Source organism: Barbatula barbatula (genome assembly GCF_947034865.1).
Source record: "Barbatula barbatula genome assembly, chromosome: 5".
Classification (NCBI taxonomy): domain Eukaryota; kingdom Metazoa; phylum Chordata; class Actinopteri; order Cypriniformes; family Nemacheilidae; genus Barbatula; species Barbatula barbatula.
This window is the reverse complement of record NC_136769.1, coordinates 14,826,516-14,842,729: the sequence shown is the minus strand read 5'-3', so window position 1 is coordinate 14,842,729 and position 16,214 is coordinate 14,826,516. Positions and strand designations below refer to the sequence as shown.

At 40.2% G+C, this 16,214-nt stretch overlaps 1 protein-coding gene across 1 annotated transcript in view; it reads right to left on the bottom strand.

Annotated features, from left to right (window-relative positions):
* Positions 1 to 137: 137 nt before the first annotated feature.
* Positions 138 to 16,214, bottom strand: part of plekhh3 (pleckstrin homology, MyTH4 and FERM domain containing H3) — a 35,962-nt gene continuing 19,885 nt past the window's right edge. Inside the window, exons 4-13 of the mRNA XM_079457074.1 lie at positions 14,524 to 14,706; positions 12,067 to 12,224; positions 9,611 to 9,734; positions 9,218 to 9,530; positions 7,721 to 7,928; positions 6,938 to 7,074; positions 5,620 to 5,740; positions 3,226 to 3,657; positions 2,923 to 3,114; positions 138 to 2,232 (exon numbers count right to left, since the gene is read on the bottom strand). Coding sequence (XP_079313200.1) covers positions 2,104 to 2,232; positions 2,923 to 3,114; positions 3,226 to 3,657; positions 5,620 to 5,740; positions 6,938 to 7,074; positions 7,721 to 7,928; positions 9,218 to 9,530; positions 9,611 to 9,734; positions 12,067 to 12,224; positions 14,524 to 14,706 — 1,997 coding nt within the window. The 3' untranslated portion in view covers positions 138 to 2,103. The remainder of the gene's footprint in view (positions 2,233 to 2,922; positions 3,115 to 3,225; positions 3,658 to 5,619; positions 5,741 to 6,937; positions 7,075 to 7,720; positions 7,929 to 9,217; positions 9,531 to 9,610; positions 9,735 to 12,066; positions 12,225 to 14,523; positions 14,707 to 16,214) is intronic.

Below are 16,214 nucleotides of genomic sequence, written 5' to 3'. Positions count from 1 at the left end.
ACATTGTCTAAATGTCTTTTATCAGCAAATATTTGTACTTTGGTTTAAAATTTTCCGCATTGGTTTGATAACCCCAGTATAACAGCGTATTGTTTGTCTGTTCCAAGTTTAAAAACAACCGAGAGATCTATTTTGTTCAACATTTTTTTTTATAAGTAAATAATTTCACACTTCTAACTTCACACAGTAAAATCGAAGCTCAAGTGATGGTGTAATGGTGCTGCTTTTTATTACATACATACAGTATTCATCATTTTGCATTATTGCACATTTAAGTTAGTTGTACAAACAATAGTGCAATTGAGTATTACACATGTAACATGAGAAAGGTACCATGCAGCATAACAAACCGTCTAAAGCATCAGAAGTCATCATTCGGCTTCACACACACGCGTGACAGTGGACGGAGCTGCCTGCAGCTGCAGAGTGACATTAAAAGAAAATAATAACAGGGTTTGTAATAGAGACACGCTGGAGTATGGCAGAAGACACATTTTAAACATTTGCGTTAGGAAAAAGAAACAAAACAAAGTTGCGATTGCCCTCTTTGGAACTTCAAGTAGTTGGTAACCTTTTTCAGATTTGTATTAAGGCAGACAGACTGCCGTTTAGCAAAGATAGTGCACACCACAAACCCAAAGTCGGCCTATACATAAAACAATCAACAGAATGATGGATGTTATGAACGTCATAGATTGTACAGGCTATATTTTTCACAGGCACTGGTGGCTGCTCTGAAGGCAACTTTAAGTGAAACTAATAATGGCCTTAGGATAACTGGGCAGGATTTATTGCTTTAGTTTGGCAGTCATTTAAGGGGAACACGTCAGAAACTGAGGAGGAGAAACCCTTCAACCTCTATATTTGGTCCGTGTGATGGGGCGAATAACTTTATTTTTGGTGACAAAGAAATCAAATTAATGCTACTGCATCTACATAACAAACAAACTATTAAACATTTATCTGTTGCCATTGTAGACCTCTTGCCACGTGGGGGAGATAAACTCGACAAATAACATAGTTACATGACGTCATAAATGAACTATGACATCGTCAGCTCTTAACGCAAGGACTAAAATACAAAAACAGGTCTTTATGAAAGATATATAAAACAGAAGTTAAAAAGGACATAAAAACTCACATTCACACAAACAGCCATAAATAAAACCAGAAAGATAACACACACGATGGGACAATATGCGCTTTCAGCAGATGAAAGACAATGTGCTTGCACTGTTAGTCATAAAGCTAACATAATCAAGACATACGGCTTCATAAAGCACAACAAAAGCTACAAGCTACGCTCTTATGGAAATGTACTGTATATTATGGGACGATAACGTTGCATAACAATAGTGTTTGATTATTTGTCTATCTTCAGTGTTTTAAAACTAGGATGCATTGAGAAGTCTGTAATTTACCTTCACAAGTACCAGAATGCAACGGGGCATCTGAATGAGCTTGTTTTATTCGTATCTAAGGATCACAGACTGTTGTGGCTTCAGGTCGTGCAGTGTAGAGTTAGTGTAAGCTAACAGCTCAGTCAAGCAGCACCAGGCTCAACACGTTTCACAAATACGCTCAAGCTAAAGCTCCTTTGGTTTCAGTTCTACAGCTTAGAAAATCGTTCTCTCTCTCTCTCTCTCTCGCACACACAAGCACACAGACATCACCATCGGTTCAGAAAGTCTGCTCAATGACAAGTGACTTGCTCTTGCAGGTTTGAAAAATGAGTTTAACAGCGAACTGTAACCTCTGGGGAACGCTAAAAGGAGAGCGAGTGTGCGTGTGCATAAGTGTCATGGCAGCTTGTATGCATCCTCTTCCTGCAGCACACCTCTCTCGGTCCAAGTTTTTTGTCCATTTGAAGGCCACTGTGTCCCCTTCTGGATTTCACTGGAGGGGTAGCAATGCTACCGTTGTGTCTCTTTGGTTTCCCCAGGCACCATCCATTCCCCTTGCTCAGCATCTTTTCTGAATGAGTATCTACAGTCACGTCTGAGTTTGTCACCGTGGCAAAGCTCCTCAGAGAGGCAATGAACCAGGACTGCATATGCGTGTACATCAGAGTGTGTGCATGTGTGTGCGCAAATCATTCGTTCCTCACACCGGGTGAGAGGGTAGCTCAAGAAGGGAGGGGTGGAGCTTAGGGTTGGTTATGCAGTCATCCTTGCCTAGCTGGCGACGGGTGGCACTGAAGTAAGCATTCATCAGCTGCATGATCTCAGTCAACTGAGAGAGAGAGAGACAGAGAGAGAGAGAGAGATTACTTTAGATACTTCACCACATACACTTGACCTTTAACGTTATGGTAACGTTATATTAATGATACGACAATGTTTACAAATGTACAGTGTAAAAGTCACTATACTATGTACGAACAGTGTGAAATCCAGGATTACATTTAAAACGGTTGATAAAAAGATCACAGATGTTAAAAGCATACAGAAGATAGATGTGACTGATAAACTTAGACACTTAAGGCTTACTGCAGCTATGGGTGAATGTTAACTGATAATGACTGAGCACCATTTATAGTGTGTGTGCGTGAGCTGGCAGAGATGTTCTTGCACCACTCAAAGGGCGAAGGTGAAGTCAAGTGGTTTGGCAAGAAAACGTCAAAGACAGGTAGATTCATCAGCTTAAACGCACAGGAGTGAATTTACAGAGAACAGGTGCGAGTTAGCCCGCGGCTAATATCAGAAGTCAAACTGGTTCTCTCAGTGTTTCCACATGTGTGTGCACTGACTGTCACAGCTGGTCTGACCTGTATTCTGTAAGCGCTGCAGGGAGTTTAAGAACCCTTTGACATCACTGCCTTTCTAGATGTTCTTCTACCGTAAGTTAACTCTTTACCTCTGAATATTGAAATATTTTATTGAAAAATGTATGCTAGGATGTTGTTGAGATGATGGCTCTTACCTTGGTGGTCTCAAAGAGCAGGTCGCGATCTCCTGCTGTGATCCTGAACGTGTTGCTATCCGACACACCGTAGGAACAGATCTGACCAATAGGCAGGGATTCCAACGCTTCAGCCTCACCTTGACGATATAGAGACACGCAGGAAGCGGCCACGCCCAGCCACAACTTCTGAGAGAAACTTCCCGTAGAACTCTGTAAAACACAGGAGACGAACACAACCGTGGTAAAAAGATCCGTCTTGTGGTTACATTATCGCATTCATTAATTCAAATCCTGAATAAAAACATAAATGAGCATTCTTACTATGTAAAAGTCCACTTCATAAAGCGTGCAGCCAAACCCCGACCACTGCCTTGCTATTGTGAGATAGGCGGCCATGCTGTCTCTGCGACTGTATCCCACCAGGGCTTTCCAGCGCTCTAAAATGGCCGACATCACCACGGCCCCCTCCTCCCTCAGCCTGGCCCGCAGTCTTTGGTCCTGTTCTTGACGTCGCTTGTGACCCCACAACGTCCCGGCCAGCAGGCCCCCGGGGAAGGATGGGCAGCCAGGGGGATCCACAGGGGCCAGCAGGGCCCGGGCCTCCACCACCTCGGCGGGGAAGACCTGCTCCAAGGCCGGGTACGGAGAGAGGGCGCTGAAATCTCCCAGAAGGCATTGCAGTCTGAGTGCCGCCAGGGAAAGGAGGTCATCCTCGCAGGCTGGCAGCTGCCCTCGCACCACCATCTCATGACACTGAAAGAGAAGGGAGGGAGAGAGAGAGTTTACCAAGTTCACTGTTTGTATATGTGCTTTTGATTCAACTGATAAGGACAATACATCTGTCAAAACGTGTAAAACGAATCCACATAAAACACAATTGGAAAACCCCTTTTCTTTTTGTGGCCCTGAACCTTTGTTTGCCATTTCATGCAGATATAAAACAATCTTAATAGCTGTTTGCAGACAGATCGAAACCGGCTTGGCAGCAGTTGTGTTACTCTAACCATACTTTCTTACTATCCAGCAGGAGTCAGTGGCTTTTATTCTGAACCTTCTGAGAAAGATATCCATCATTAAGCCAAAGTATTAGAAAACACATTCCACTAAATGCCATTTCTTCTCACAGTTATTCCTTAAAGGTGCTGAGTGTATTTTATTTTTGAGGATCTATTGACAGAAATGCAATATAATATACATAACTATGTCTTAAGAGGTGTATAAAGAAAGAGCTTTCATAATGACGGGTTATGTTTTTATTACCTTAGAATGATCTATTTCTATCTACACACACTTACATGGAATTCCTTGTGTTGTTTCTACAGTGCGTACTGCGTTCAAAGTTTTTGCATTTCATATAGCAAAAATAATATGGGGAACAAATCTATTTCAAACATCAAAATGACAGAGACCCTTAATGTATTCTAGATGTACAATATCAACATTTTCCGAAATGTGTAAATGGGGTTTACAAATTTAATGTGTAAAAACAGTTCATACGCAGATAAAACCTTCTGATTCTGAAAAATCTCTTTCAGTTTAGAATTATAAGGTTCTATCTGCAAAATATTTATTAAAGCAATACATTTTCAGGCAACACAAACAATTGACTTAAAAAAAAGGAAATTGGTGTTGTCAAATGTTGATGCTTTTATGACATTTATTTCATATTTACTCAAGTTAAGCATAAAAGGCAGTACTAAATGTTTTATCTTTAGTGCAGATGTTAATGTTGGTTAGGTATATGATGGGTATTTCATCACATTATTGCAGGAACCATTAAGTTTCCGTTGGCTTAGACAGAGAGCAGCTACTGTATTCTGACCTAGACTTTATTCCACAGAAGGTGGGACAGGTCAAATTACTTTCTAGAGACGAGTATTGGTGAAAAAACATGATAACGTTTATTTTTGATAGTAAGACTGTTGACATTGTTGACTATTTGACCTTTAGGGCTTTATATTGTAAAATGTAAGGCATTAATCGCATTATGAGGGTTCATGTAAACATAGGAATTAGGAAGCTAGCTCTGCCGGCTAGTGTTGTGTCTACAAATATAAAAATAGACTCATCAACAAAACCTAAAACAAAATAGTAAAAATACTGTAGTTTGAGCTGCTCACCTTGACAAGTGTGTCAATAAAACAGCCAACTTTGAGGTTTCTTTTAAACGTTATTTTGTTTCCTCAGATATATGCCACTGTCACAGTGGAGCCTGGCCACATGACAAAGAAAGCCAATCCTTATTGGTCCTCTTGCGGGCATTCAAAGTGCTGATTGGCTTGCAGATAGAATCTTATAGAACCTAATAATAATTCAAACCTTTTTGCTTTCTTTAAAAAGTCCCAAAATGTACACATTTTAAAAAAAGCAGTTCTAACAGAATAAGAATATGTGAATAACTAAATTTTGACAAAAATGTCATATAGAACCTTATAATTCTAAGGCGACAAGTACCCCTAAACGGACAAACTGCTCTATAGAGCGTGTTTCCTAAATACGTTATCTCCTTCAGCAGAGAAGCAAAACGTGACAACATCTTTGTCTTGTGTCAGCCACCGTAGTGCTTTGAAAGGGAGGAGTGGAGTGAGCCGTAGGTTGAAATTCACAACCTCACCACTACACGCCGCAAAAATCTCCACATTGCTCCTTTAAAAAGGTTTATTTCAGTTTCACACTCAATAATCTGATTTGTCTATTTCTATGTTGTTTCTTTACCTGCTCGTAGAGAAAGAGGTACTCGATGCTGTCTGTGCTGATGTTATCTGTGTCCAGCAGACAGTAGAGTTTAAAGCACAGTCTCCATTGGCAGTCTGAATCTGGCTCTTTAGCTGACAGACTGAAAGAGAAGGGGGGGTGTTAATGGAAAATGTATCAGATAGATCAAATGTATATCAGATGGAAAACGTATCGGATATACATGTCAAGCGCAAGCAAACTTTATGCTAAAAATACTCTGAACTCCTCGAGGAATGTACAACTATACTAAACAATGTTATAAATAACAGCTCAAGTTTTTCACATTTAGCTGCAATTTTGCCATATTTTTATGCATCTTTTTGCAATCCTATAAAAATTGCATTCTCCAAATGCCTTGTTTGCTTGTTTTAAGCAGCTGCTCTATATTAATATAAAAAGAGCTATTTAAGTTCACATGAGTACACACAAGAGGCAGGGCATGACAATAACAAACAAAATCCACCAACACTCCCTAAAACGCACGACTCAAATCACCTCAAAAAATGACTCACTCTGATTCAGTCTTTCCTGCTGTATGTGCAGTTTTGCATGTGCACGTTTGTGTGTATGTGTTTGTGTGTGTGTGTGTGTGTGTGTGTGTACACGCGCTTCTGTGGGAGGAAGACAAGACGTGTGTCCATGAAACAACTTCTGGGAACAGTTGGCACAGAGACGTGCACAGCTACACACACAGACAGACACAAACACACTTCCGAGAATAAAGCGGATGCACGCATTTCTGGTGGCGATTGCTTATCTGTCCCGCAGCTTGCTTTTCACATCAGTTAATACTGATGACATCAGTATCACCTTGAGATTCCCACTGGAACACTGAATTCTAATAAAGGCCTGGTTGACCCGTGTCTCTTCTCACAGTGTGTGTGCGTGTGAGAGAGCTGGGTTTGTTTGAAAGCGGGAAAAGCCAAGATAAAAAGCTATCTTAGAAAAGGGCTAAAACAACTGATATCATATTCAGATGAAATGGGGTTTACTTACTACTCCAGGCTATTATCATGATGTATATCTCCGCTGTTGGATCGAAACTTCATATTTAGATTTTTCATAAAAAAATGTATGAATCACGTTTTTAATAAATCATTACTCTTGGTCACCTTCGTGTTTTTGTGGGTTTTACAAATATTTAACCGAAATAGCTTGTCAACTTTGACAACACAGTGTTTATGTAAAACAATCCGTAGTTTTTTCCATTTCCTGGCATTTAAGATGTAAGCTTTCCGTCCGATATATACAATAATACAATAATACAGTTATTGAAAAGATTTATTAAAGGAGTTACTTTTCAAATCTGGTGATGACGTCAGCAATGATGGTGTTTCCTCCGACAGCTTTCTCCCAACGTCCATTTTGCTCAAAGAGAGCAAATGTGTTTTGGCTGTCCTGCAGCCCAAGGCGCTCCGCCATCCTCCTCACAACCTGAAAAGATTGAGTAAGGAAAAAATATTGAGAGTCTTGCACATTTTGCATTTAAAACTGATAAACATACATTTTCCCATAAATTATTCCCATAAAAATCGCATTCACACCTATAGATGTCTGAGAAATGTATGCAATAGAATAACAATGTATTAAACAAAGCAGTACTGTGTATCCAACCAAATTATGCCTGACCTCTTTTTTAAGAAATAACCAATATTTAAATCTATATTTGGAATGACTTTTAACCAACTTCCCCAAAACTGCAAATCAGACTTTGAATTTTGTAATATTTGTATTAAGTCGAGAGATCAATCTGTGTCTTTTACATTCAATTTTGGGCAAACGAGTTTGAGCTCTGCAAATTCTCAGGTCAGAGTTCACCAAATATTAACTATGATAAGCAGCAAAAGACACAACCTTTGCTTGTATTTCACACCTTAACACAAATCAATGTCATGTCAGGTAAAAATGCCCCTCGGGGTACAACTGTGTGCATACACTTTTTACATTTATTGTTTTATAAAAGGTTGCTTGTGCTCTGTCTTGCAACATCTGATTCAATGACATACATATGTGAATAGCATTAGAGTCTCCTCTGGCTTTTATGAATCATTATACAGGAAACAGTTGCGTGTGTGTGTACCTCATTAGCTGTAGTGTGCGAGGTGATCGGCATCTGGCAGCAGCCTGGCCCAGGGTAGTGCACAGTGCACAGTATCTCCTGCCTTCCCATCAGCCCCTGGATCTCCTCCCATGAGGGCACACACTCACGGCCACGCGTCTTCTCCAGAGCCTGGGCAATGAATGACGTGTAGCTCTCCACCTCTGGATCCAAACTCAAACTCTGAACCCTGACACCAAGAAAAAAGAAGGATCGATTATAGTTTGATCTCAAACTGTGATGAAAAAATAAGCCATCATTAACCAATGTTCAGCAAAGTGAGTAAAATAAAAACATGATGTGGAATAATGATGACTAACTCAATGGGTTAAACGTGTTGCTGCTGCTGGACGAAAACCTTGTGTATCCATATTTCATGCATTTCAATGTTTTCATAAATCATTGCCATTTGTCACATGTGTTTACCTGTTGATTTCACAAAACTTTTAACGAAAGAAAGAGGGATTAAGAATGTTCAAAAAAGGTTTCGTTCGACAGCGACGGTATATACACAATCTACATGAATTTGCTACCGTACACAATTTTTACACATAACTTAAAATGTATAACTCAAATTGATCAAACATTTAACAGGGGTCCCTGCTTTATCCATCTAGAGTTTCATGGGCTGAAAAACCACAAGAAATGCCTCCAAAAATCAAAAAGTAGTGAGAATTTGTTTACCCGCTCTGCTTAATGTGCCAATTTGCGATATGAAGTGTCAGGCATTTGGTAATCACATGGATGGCGTACGGTCCTAATTGCGTTAAGTAAACACATGCGGGAAGCGTCTGGGGCCCCAGAGGAACAGAGACCACTACGTCTCCATTGCACCAGCTGCCCCCGTAATCAAAGCCCTGTGGTCAACGCACCATTTCCTCACTGCACACACGTTTATTGAGCTATTCTCTTGTTTGTCTATCCTTCTCTCCTGTCCTCTGGGCCTGGCAGTACTTTAAGACTCAATTAGCCATGGGATGCAGAATGCATTGTGCCATTCCCAAACCCCTCGAGGAGAGATGGGAAAAGAACGAGCAGGAAGTATCCGATCCAGTCAAACTCAGGCATATTTCCTACGCGCTCGACCACAGGACCGGAGGCAGTGCGTGTTTATGCCAGGGTAATTCTTTCGAGAGATGATTATGTTTGAATCGCCTCGATAATGTATACATCCTGTGTAGTGTGTATACTTTTGCAAGAAAGTGATTGCGTTAAAGCAAACTCTGTCATCATCTAAACTCGTGTGTCATATTGAATAGTTATACGATTTTAAGAGTAGTTTTACGTCCTTTATTAAAACATATAAGTCCCACTACCAATTCATTGCAACTGCATGTAAGGCTGTTCAACTATTGATCGTGATTATTCGCATCCAGAATAAAAGCTTGTGTTTACATAATATTAGTTTAGTAAGCGCATGATGACAGAATTGTATTTTTGGGTGAATTATTCTTCAAGGCATGTGTATGTGTAACTGACCTCTTCAGGTGAAAGCGCAGGTATCGGAGTATGCTGCTGCTGGGCAGGAAGGTGCAGCTCATGCAGGTCAGCAGCTGCCAGTATCTGAGCCGCGGGTTTGGCTGTGTCGGACTTTGCGTGTGCGTGCTGGTGACGCTGGTCTGTTTAATGAGCTGGCAGTACAGCTCGTCTCGGAGCGGCCGGAGGTCCAGGCAAGTCTGGAGGATTCCCTGGATTAGAGGAATGGGCTCGTGGGCAGCCTCCAACTGCTGAAGGCAGTTAAACAGCCTCACGGCCTCCTCGCGGATAGATGTGTAGCCTTTACCGGCCATATCTGCAGATGGAGGAAAAGGAGATTTTGAACATTCTGGGATTTTGGACCCGTGACATTTCACAGTGGGTGGAGCTACTCACGGGTGTGGAGGAGGCTGCCGTACGGGAAAGGCAGCAGTGGGGCGTAAAGAGGGCTCTGCGTGTACCTCAGGATAGAATTATGTTGATAGATGTGTTCGACAACCTCAGGATTGAATTTGTTCTCCTGGATAAACACACAAAAAGTAATACAAAATCACTTGAATACATTTAAATAAACAATCGAGATCTCCACTCTGTATCATTATTTTGCTATATGACCTCTGTGATTTGCAGTCTATAATGTAATGTTGAATGGAAATGTTGTGTGAATGTCGAGACTTGCCAATGGACTCGTTGACCCTGTCTTAAGGGCCGGTTGTGTGTATATGTGCCGTTGATAGTGATAGTGTTGTGTAAAGTTCTTTGGAGAATGAGTCCAGTTTAGGTTTGGTGTGGGATGTTTGTTTATATCGGACCTGATAAATCAACCCAAGAGGCACCAGAACGTGACATGCTTACCTGCCATAACCACTATGTGTTTGTGCATGTTTCTGAACCATTATCTGAATCTAACACACTCTATGTATGCAATATGATTTCGAATCAAAACAGTTTGTATTCTAAAAGCTGATTGGTCCATCCAGCCAAAGTCTAAAGTGAACACACGACAAGCACTAAATGAGTGTAGAAAGCGACTAAAACAGTTTAGCCATGACTAGTCATAATATAGCACAGCCTCTTGTGCCGTAGGCCTATTGCCTAAACATTTGAAACCCATACATATGTTTTATATAAGTAGCCTATTAAAGCAATGGCCTAGGTCATTTAGGGGGCTGATGGTCTACCATTTCAATGCTCTGTCTGCCTGTCTGTCTATGTGTAACCTCAATGGGATTCCGTAGAGTTCTGTGGACTAGCAACTAGCACCCTATTAATACAGATCTCGCCCAGAGGATTACATCATAACAACAAGGATATTCTGATGGGCCACACACTGCCTGAGGAACTATTTCCAGAGACACGAGATACGGAGGAGCACAGCTATTAGTGTAAAATCACTAGCCAACAACCTAATAGCAATAATATACCGGCCCAGAGAGATGACTGTGGGAGGGGTTTAGATAGTTTACAAACTGTGTGTATATGTGTTTGACCCGACCAGGTCTTAAGGAGCTAAGCTGCCATATACAATAAGAAATTGTACAACAGGATTAGAAGTCTGAGACAACTGGTGATCATCGCAAGTTATATTATTATTTCTTTCATTTCCCCTTTTGCTTTAAAGGGATGGTTCAACCCAAAATGAAATGTTGTCATCATTTATTGAGCCTTTTGTCATTTCAAACCTGTACGACTCCTCTGCAGAACACAAAAGAAGATATTTTGAAGAATGGACAACGGCGATACACATTCACTTCTGTTGTATGGACACAAAACCAATGGGTCAATGGGTCACACCGCTGTTTGGTTACCAACATTCTTCAAAATATCTTTTTTTGAGTCTGCAGAAGAAAGAAAGTCACACAGCTCTGAAATGACAAGAGGGTGATAACAGAATTGTCATTTTTGGGTGAACTATTACCTTAATTACAGCATGGACCTAACTCCACAGGTTTGTGCGAAACCATGTTATTTTAATACAATTTAATATCTAATGTGTTTCAGTGCAAGCATGGACTCTTATATCTAGATTAGATTTTGAATCTCACCTTATCAATGTGGTGTCAGACTTCTGTAGCCTAATGTGTGTATGAATATAACATTAAAATGCAAGGCAAGGCAAGTTTATTTATATTGCACATTTCATGCACAAGGTAATTCAAAGTGCTTTACAAAAACGATTGACAAAGGAAAGATAAAATACATAAATAAGACATCTTTATAAAGCAGATTTTTTTAAATTACAGATACAGCCTTAGAATTTAAATGAAATAAAATTGATTTAAAATGTGTGTATGTATATATAAAAATATACAAAATCAAAGGAAAATATAAATAAAAGTGCAGTTGGTGTAAACCAGCACAGTGTCGGGTGTAAATGCACGGCTAAACAAGTGTGTTTTTAATCTGGACTAAAATGTTGGTGAACATCTAATGTCTTCTTCAGATTCCAGCTAAGGGTGGCGTAATGGCTAAATGCTGACTCGCTTTGTTTTGAGTGAACCCTTGTTATCTCTAACTGACTTGATCCTAATGATCTGAGAAGTCTGTCAGGTTTTTATTCAATAAGCAAACCGCATCTGAAATGTATTTAGGTCCTTGGCCATTGAGTGATTTGTAGACAATGCATAATACTTCAAAATCGATTCTACATGTAACTGGTAGCCAATGTAGAAACCTGAGGATTGGGGTGATATGGTCAGATTGTTTGGTTCTGGACAGAATCCGGGCAGCAGCGTTCTGTATGAGCTGCAGCTCCATGAATCCCACATAATGCCATCTATAGTCGCTGTTGCAGTTTGTACGGTGTGTCTATGATCTTGTGTATACGGTAGGTGTTTGTTGCGTTGTCTCACCTCAATGTCTCGTATGAGGAGTTGGGTTGGCGTGTCCACTGGGGCTTTGCTGTCTATGACTTTCTGCACGGCACACGCCCAGTGTACAGCCTCATTATAGTGCTTAGTGAAGAGCCTGTGGCAGTGTTTTCGGCCGTACACCGTCAAACTCCAGTAACCTGTCACACACATCATATGAGTCAGAAATTAGTCAATCAATGTAATACAAACCTCCAAACAACCCTAAGAAAATTTTCAAAACTTCAACAAAACACGCACATACCGATTAAAGGGGGGAAAACATGATGTTTCATGCATTCTGACTTCTTTACACTGTTGAACGTGCTGGCTTCTCATGTTTAACATGGTCAACTTGTTAAAAAACTACTTGGACGTTTGACGTAGAAGATAAAAGATACCGGAAATGAACTGCAAGCGGTAAGTCAAACTAAGTTATGTGTCTGTGTTTTGTTGGCATTCTGCGCATATGTGCATAATTGTGTACTCGTGCTGTTGTTCCGTCCCACTGCCTGCCTCCAGCAGCTCATGTTTTTCCAGAAGTTATCGTACAGCTGTATCTCTCTTTTATAAATGTGATTAAACTAAACACTCTTCGAAGATACAGCGTATGCAAAACTACTGTATAGATACTCAAGATTAATAAGAGATTTGAAGAAACTGCATGTGATACCTGATCTTTAAAGATAAGCTCTTGCATTTTGACTACCTGATAATATAAGTGTCTGGCCTGTTAAATATGTTCAGATTTCTTAGAGCTGGATGTTTTATAAGAATTAAAGCAATATCTAATTTCTCCCCTGTTGTTAACTTTGGCAATCGAATGAATGAAGCTTTATTTCAGAACTGGATTTTGAAGACATTTTTTTCTCATCTCCATGAATCCCACAATATTCTCTAGACTATGAGACATGGTAAAACACTCGGTATGACTAGAAATGTTAAAGGCAATTAATTTTATGTTTATTCATTAAATAATCATTCAACATAAATACTTTATGTTGTGGGTTTAACATCCAGAGAACACATGAACTGATAAAATTTACACTGAATACACTGTACAGTTTTTCTGAATTTACTATTTATAGGTATGTGTTTGGGTAAAATAATAATTTTAGTTTTATTCTGTGAACTACTTACATTTCTCCCAAATTTCTAAGTAAAATATTGTTTCTATTCACATTTATTTGGTGGAAAATGAAAACTGGAGAAACAGGTCAATGTAACAGAAAAGATGCTCTGTATTTTTCAGACCTCAAATAATTTTGAGCAATAAAAAGGTCATATTTGTATTTAGTACATGCCATCAGGAAAAGTTAAAAAAAGTTTAAGTTAAGTTTTATCACAGTTTTCAGGTTTTCTCATGCTGTGAGTCTTTTACATGTTGGATGACTTTGTGTCACTCCTGAGGTTTGTTTTAGTTGAAATTCAACAGACACTGGACTGGAATGGACACAATACATATAAAAATGCAGATTAAATGAACATTTCGTATTGTCTCTTAATTTTTTCTTCGGATCTATGTGTGTGTACATGTCAAAGCAAAACATTATATTATATGACAGCATGTTGAAGTTGTAAGTTAAAAAAAGAAACTGTTCCCATCATGTATGCTGTGCGCTTTATAATAAATGACCAACTGCTGCCCTCATATGCACAAAGCTTCACTGTCATCACACACACACACAAACACTTTTATCTAGGAAAGTCCCTAAACCTAATCTGGGAAATGTTCAGTTCTGTAGAAGAATGTGTTGGTTAGAAAGTTTGTGGATGTGTGTGTTTCAGCAGTGCGGCACATACAAGCTTCAGTATGACTAAAACTCTGAGCTTGCCTGGTCATTGGCTACCATCTGTCCAGACAACAATGGCTTCATTTCTCCTTTATGAGAATGTGCTTTTTCCAAACAATCCCCCATTTCATTTCCCGAATCAAAGTCTTCCCACTAGAAAGAATTTACACCATTATTGACAGGAGCTGGTAAACAGATCTCACGGCTGCCCGTGACCCGTGAAGGTCACAACTCTCTAACCTTGCGGTGATAAAAAAAATTGCGTGTGTCACCATTGGCGTGAGAACCCTGAAAAAGCGTGTGAAACAGTTGGTGAAATACTGTGTTTATCTTGCGCTGGCCCCTGAATGGTTGGCACAGTCTGAGAAACATTGCTCAGTACACCATCGATTTCATGACAACCTGCTTTTTGTTCTCAAACATGAGAGATCAAAGGAAGATTTTGCTGCTGTTTAAATCACGGACAGGATTTGTGTGTGCACTACCTCACTCTCTCTAGGTGTGTGACAGTCTGTAGGCGTGTTGATCTTGTAAGAGTGTGTATAGGTGTGCGCATGCATTTTCTTTTTGTTTGTATGTCACCTATTTGTTCGAAGGTTTGTGTATCTGAGCCATCTACTTATGTGTGTTAGTGTGTTATCAGTTTATGTGCACATATATTTCTCACCTGTCTGTTTGTAGGTGTGTTTGTCGGGCCACAGCACAGAGCACAGGGAGGTGAGTACGAGCGTGCCCAGTCTGCGAGCGTCTCTGTCCGGGCCGCTGTAGTAGTCGAGGGAATCGGACGTTAACACAAACCAGAACCTCCTTTGCCTGAGCCATCCGCCCTGCACCTCCCGGAGAAGCCAACCTTGAGAAACCACAGAGACAGAGCCAGGTTATAAACACCAAACACGATTGACCAAACGAATGAGAATATTAATGTTACAATTTCAAAATCAGTATGTGTGTTTTGGCCTCGAACCCATGACCTCTACGCTGCTAATGCAATGGTCTACCAACTAAGCTACATAAATACAAACAAATGACTGAAATAAACGATTTCCAATGCAATACATCAGTCTTTGCAAACAAGTTAGCGCTGCTCTCGCTGATTCAGCCCAAGAGGTCACAGAAAAGGCGGAATCGCACAAACCAGAACGTCCACATCCCGCCGATCAAGAGACCAAACCAGCCTAATAGAGGGTTGTGTTGAGGTCTCACCAGGGATAGAAATCTCCCTCCGGACCTTCAGAGAGTTTTTTGTCTATGCACAAGCGTGTATCTAATAATCGAGCAAAGCTGCATGAGAAAAGCTGTTTTTGGTAAGCCCTCATCAAAAACTGTGGTACCCGGACCATGTTACTGTTTTTCCACTGTGGCTTGCAGATGCACACCACCTGCCTGCTTTTCCTTTGAATATGTGTGTGCGTGTGATAGAGCCAGACAGGCAGACTGGGGAAAGACGGTCTTATTTAGTAGCTCTGCGGAGCAGCATGAGACAGACTGGCGGAGTATTTGGCCTCTTCTACACTAATATTACTCTGCCCTGCTTATTATTACTCATTACATGTGATTGAGTATTACTTCCACTCGGCTGCAGCAAATAGCGCACAGCGCTGGCATTCACACGCCATGAGGTCATCGAAGACTCACACACACACACTTCGAGTTGTGGTCAGCAGCTTAAGAGCTGGTTAAGTGATGTTTAACTGGCTCAATTGGTGTGCGGTGCATCGGACAATCTGTGTGTCATTGATAATATTTCAAGCCAACCCACACGTGTGTGAATGTGTAGACTGGGCCAATATTGTGGGGATCGGCAAGGAAAACAGTATTATAAACACAAGTCTGAATGAAAATGTACAAAATTTAGGCTCGTATGAGGTTTTGGGCTGGAATATTTTTATTTCGCTTATTATAATAGCGTGTGTATGTGCTACAAAAAAATACTTAAAGTCCCACTGAACTCGATCATTTTATCATTTATAAAACATCTTTAAGCATTACAATAACATATGTAAACGTTTTTTCCTGTGATCATAACTTATTCCTGCCTTACAATTGTACACCCTTGCTTCATTTAGTATATGTGGATTATTGAATGTGCAAATTAGTCCCCGCCTCCATTCAGTTGATTATAGATACATAGATGCCTCATTCGATGTTTAAGAAGTGCATGTTTGTGTTGTAGAAGCCGAGTATATGCACCATCCTAAAATCTGTTAAGGTGATTGGTTACAGGGTTATGATGTCATAAACAGACGTTTAAAATGGCATTTTTAACTGTCTTAAACTGCATTATTATGGGCAAGAGACACTGCAATGGTTTAAAATGATAAACTTGCATATGGTTTATCTTAAAGCATATTAAAAACA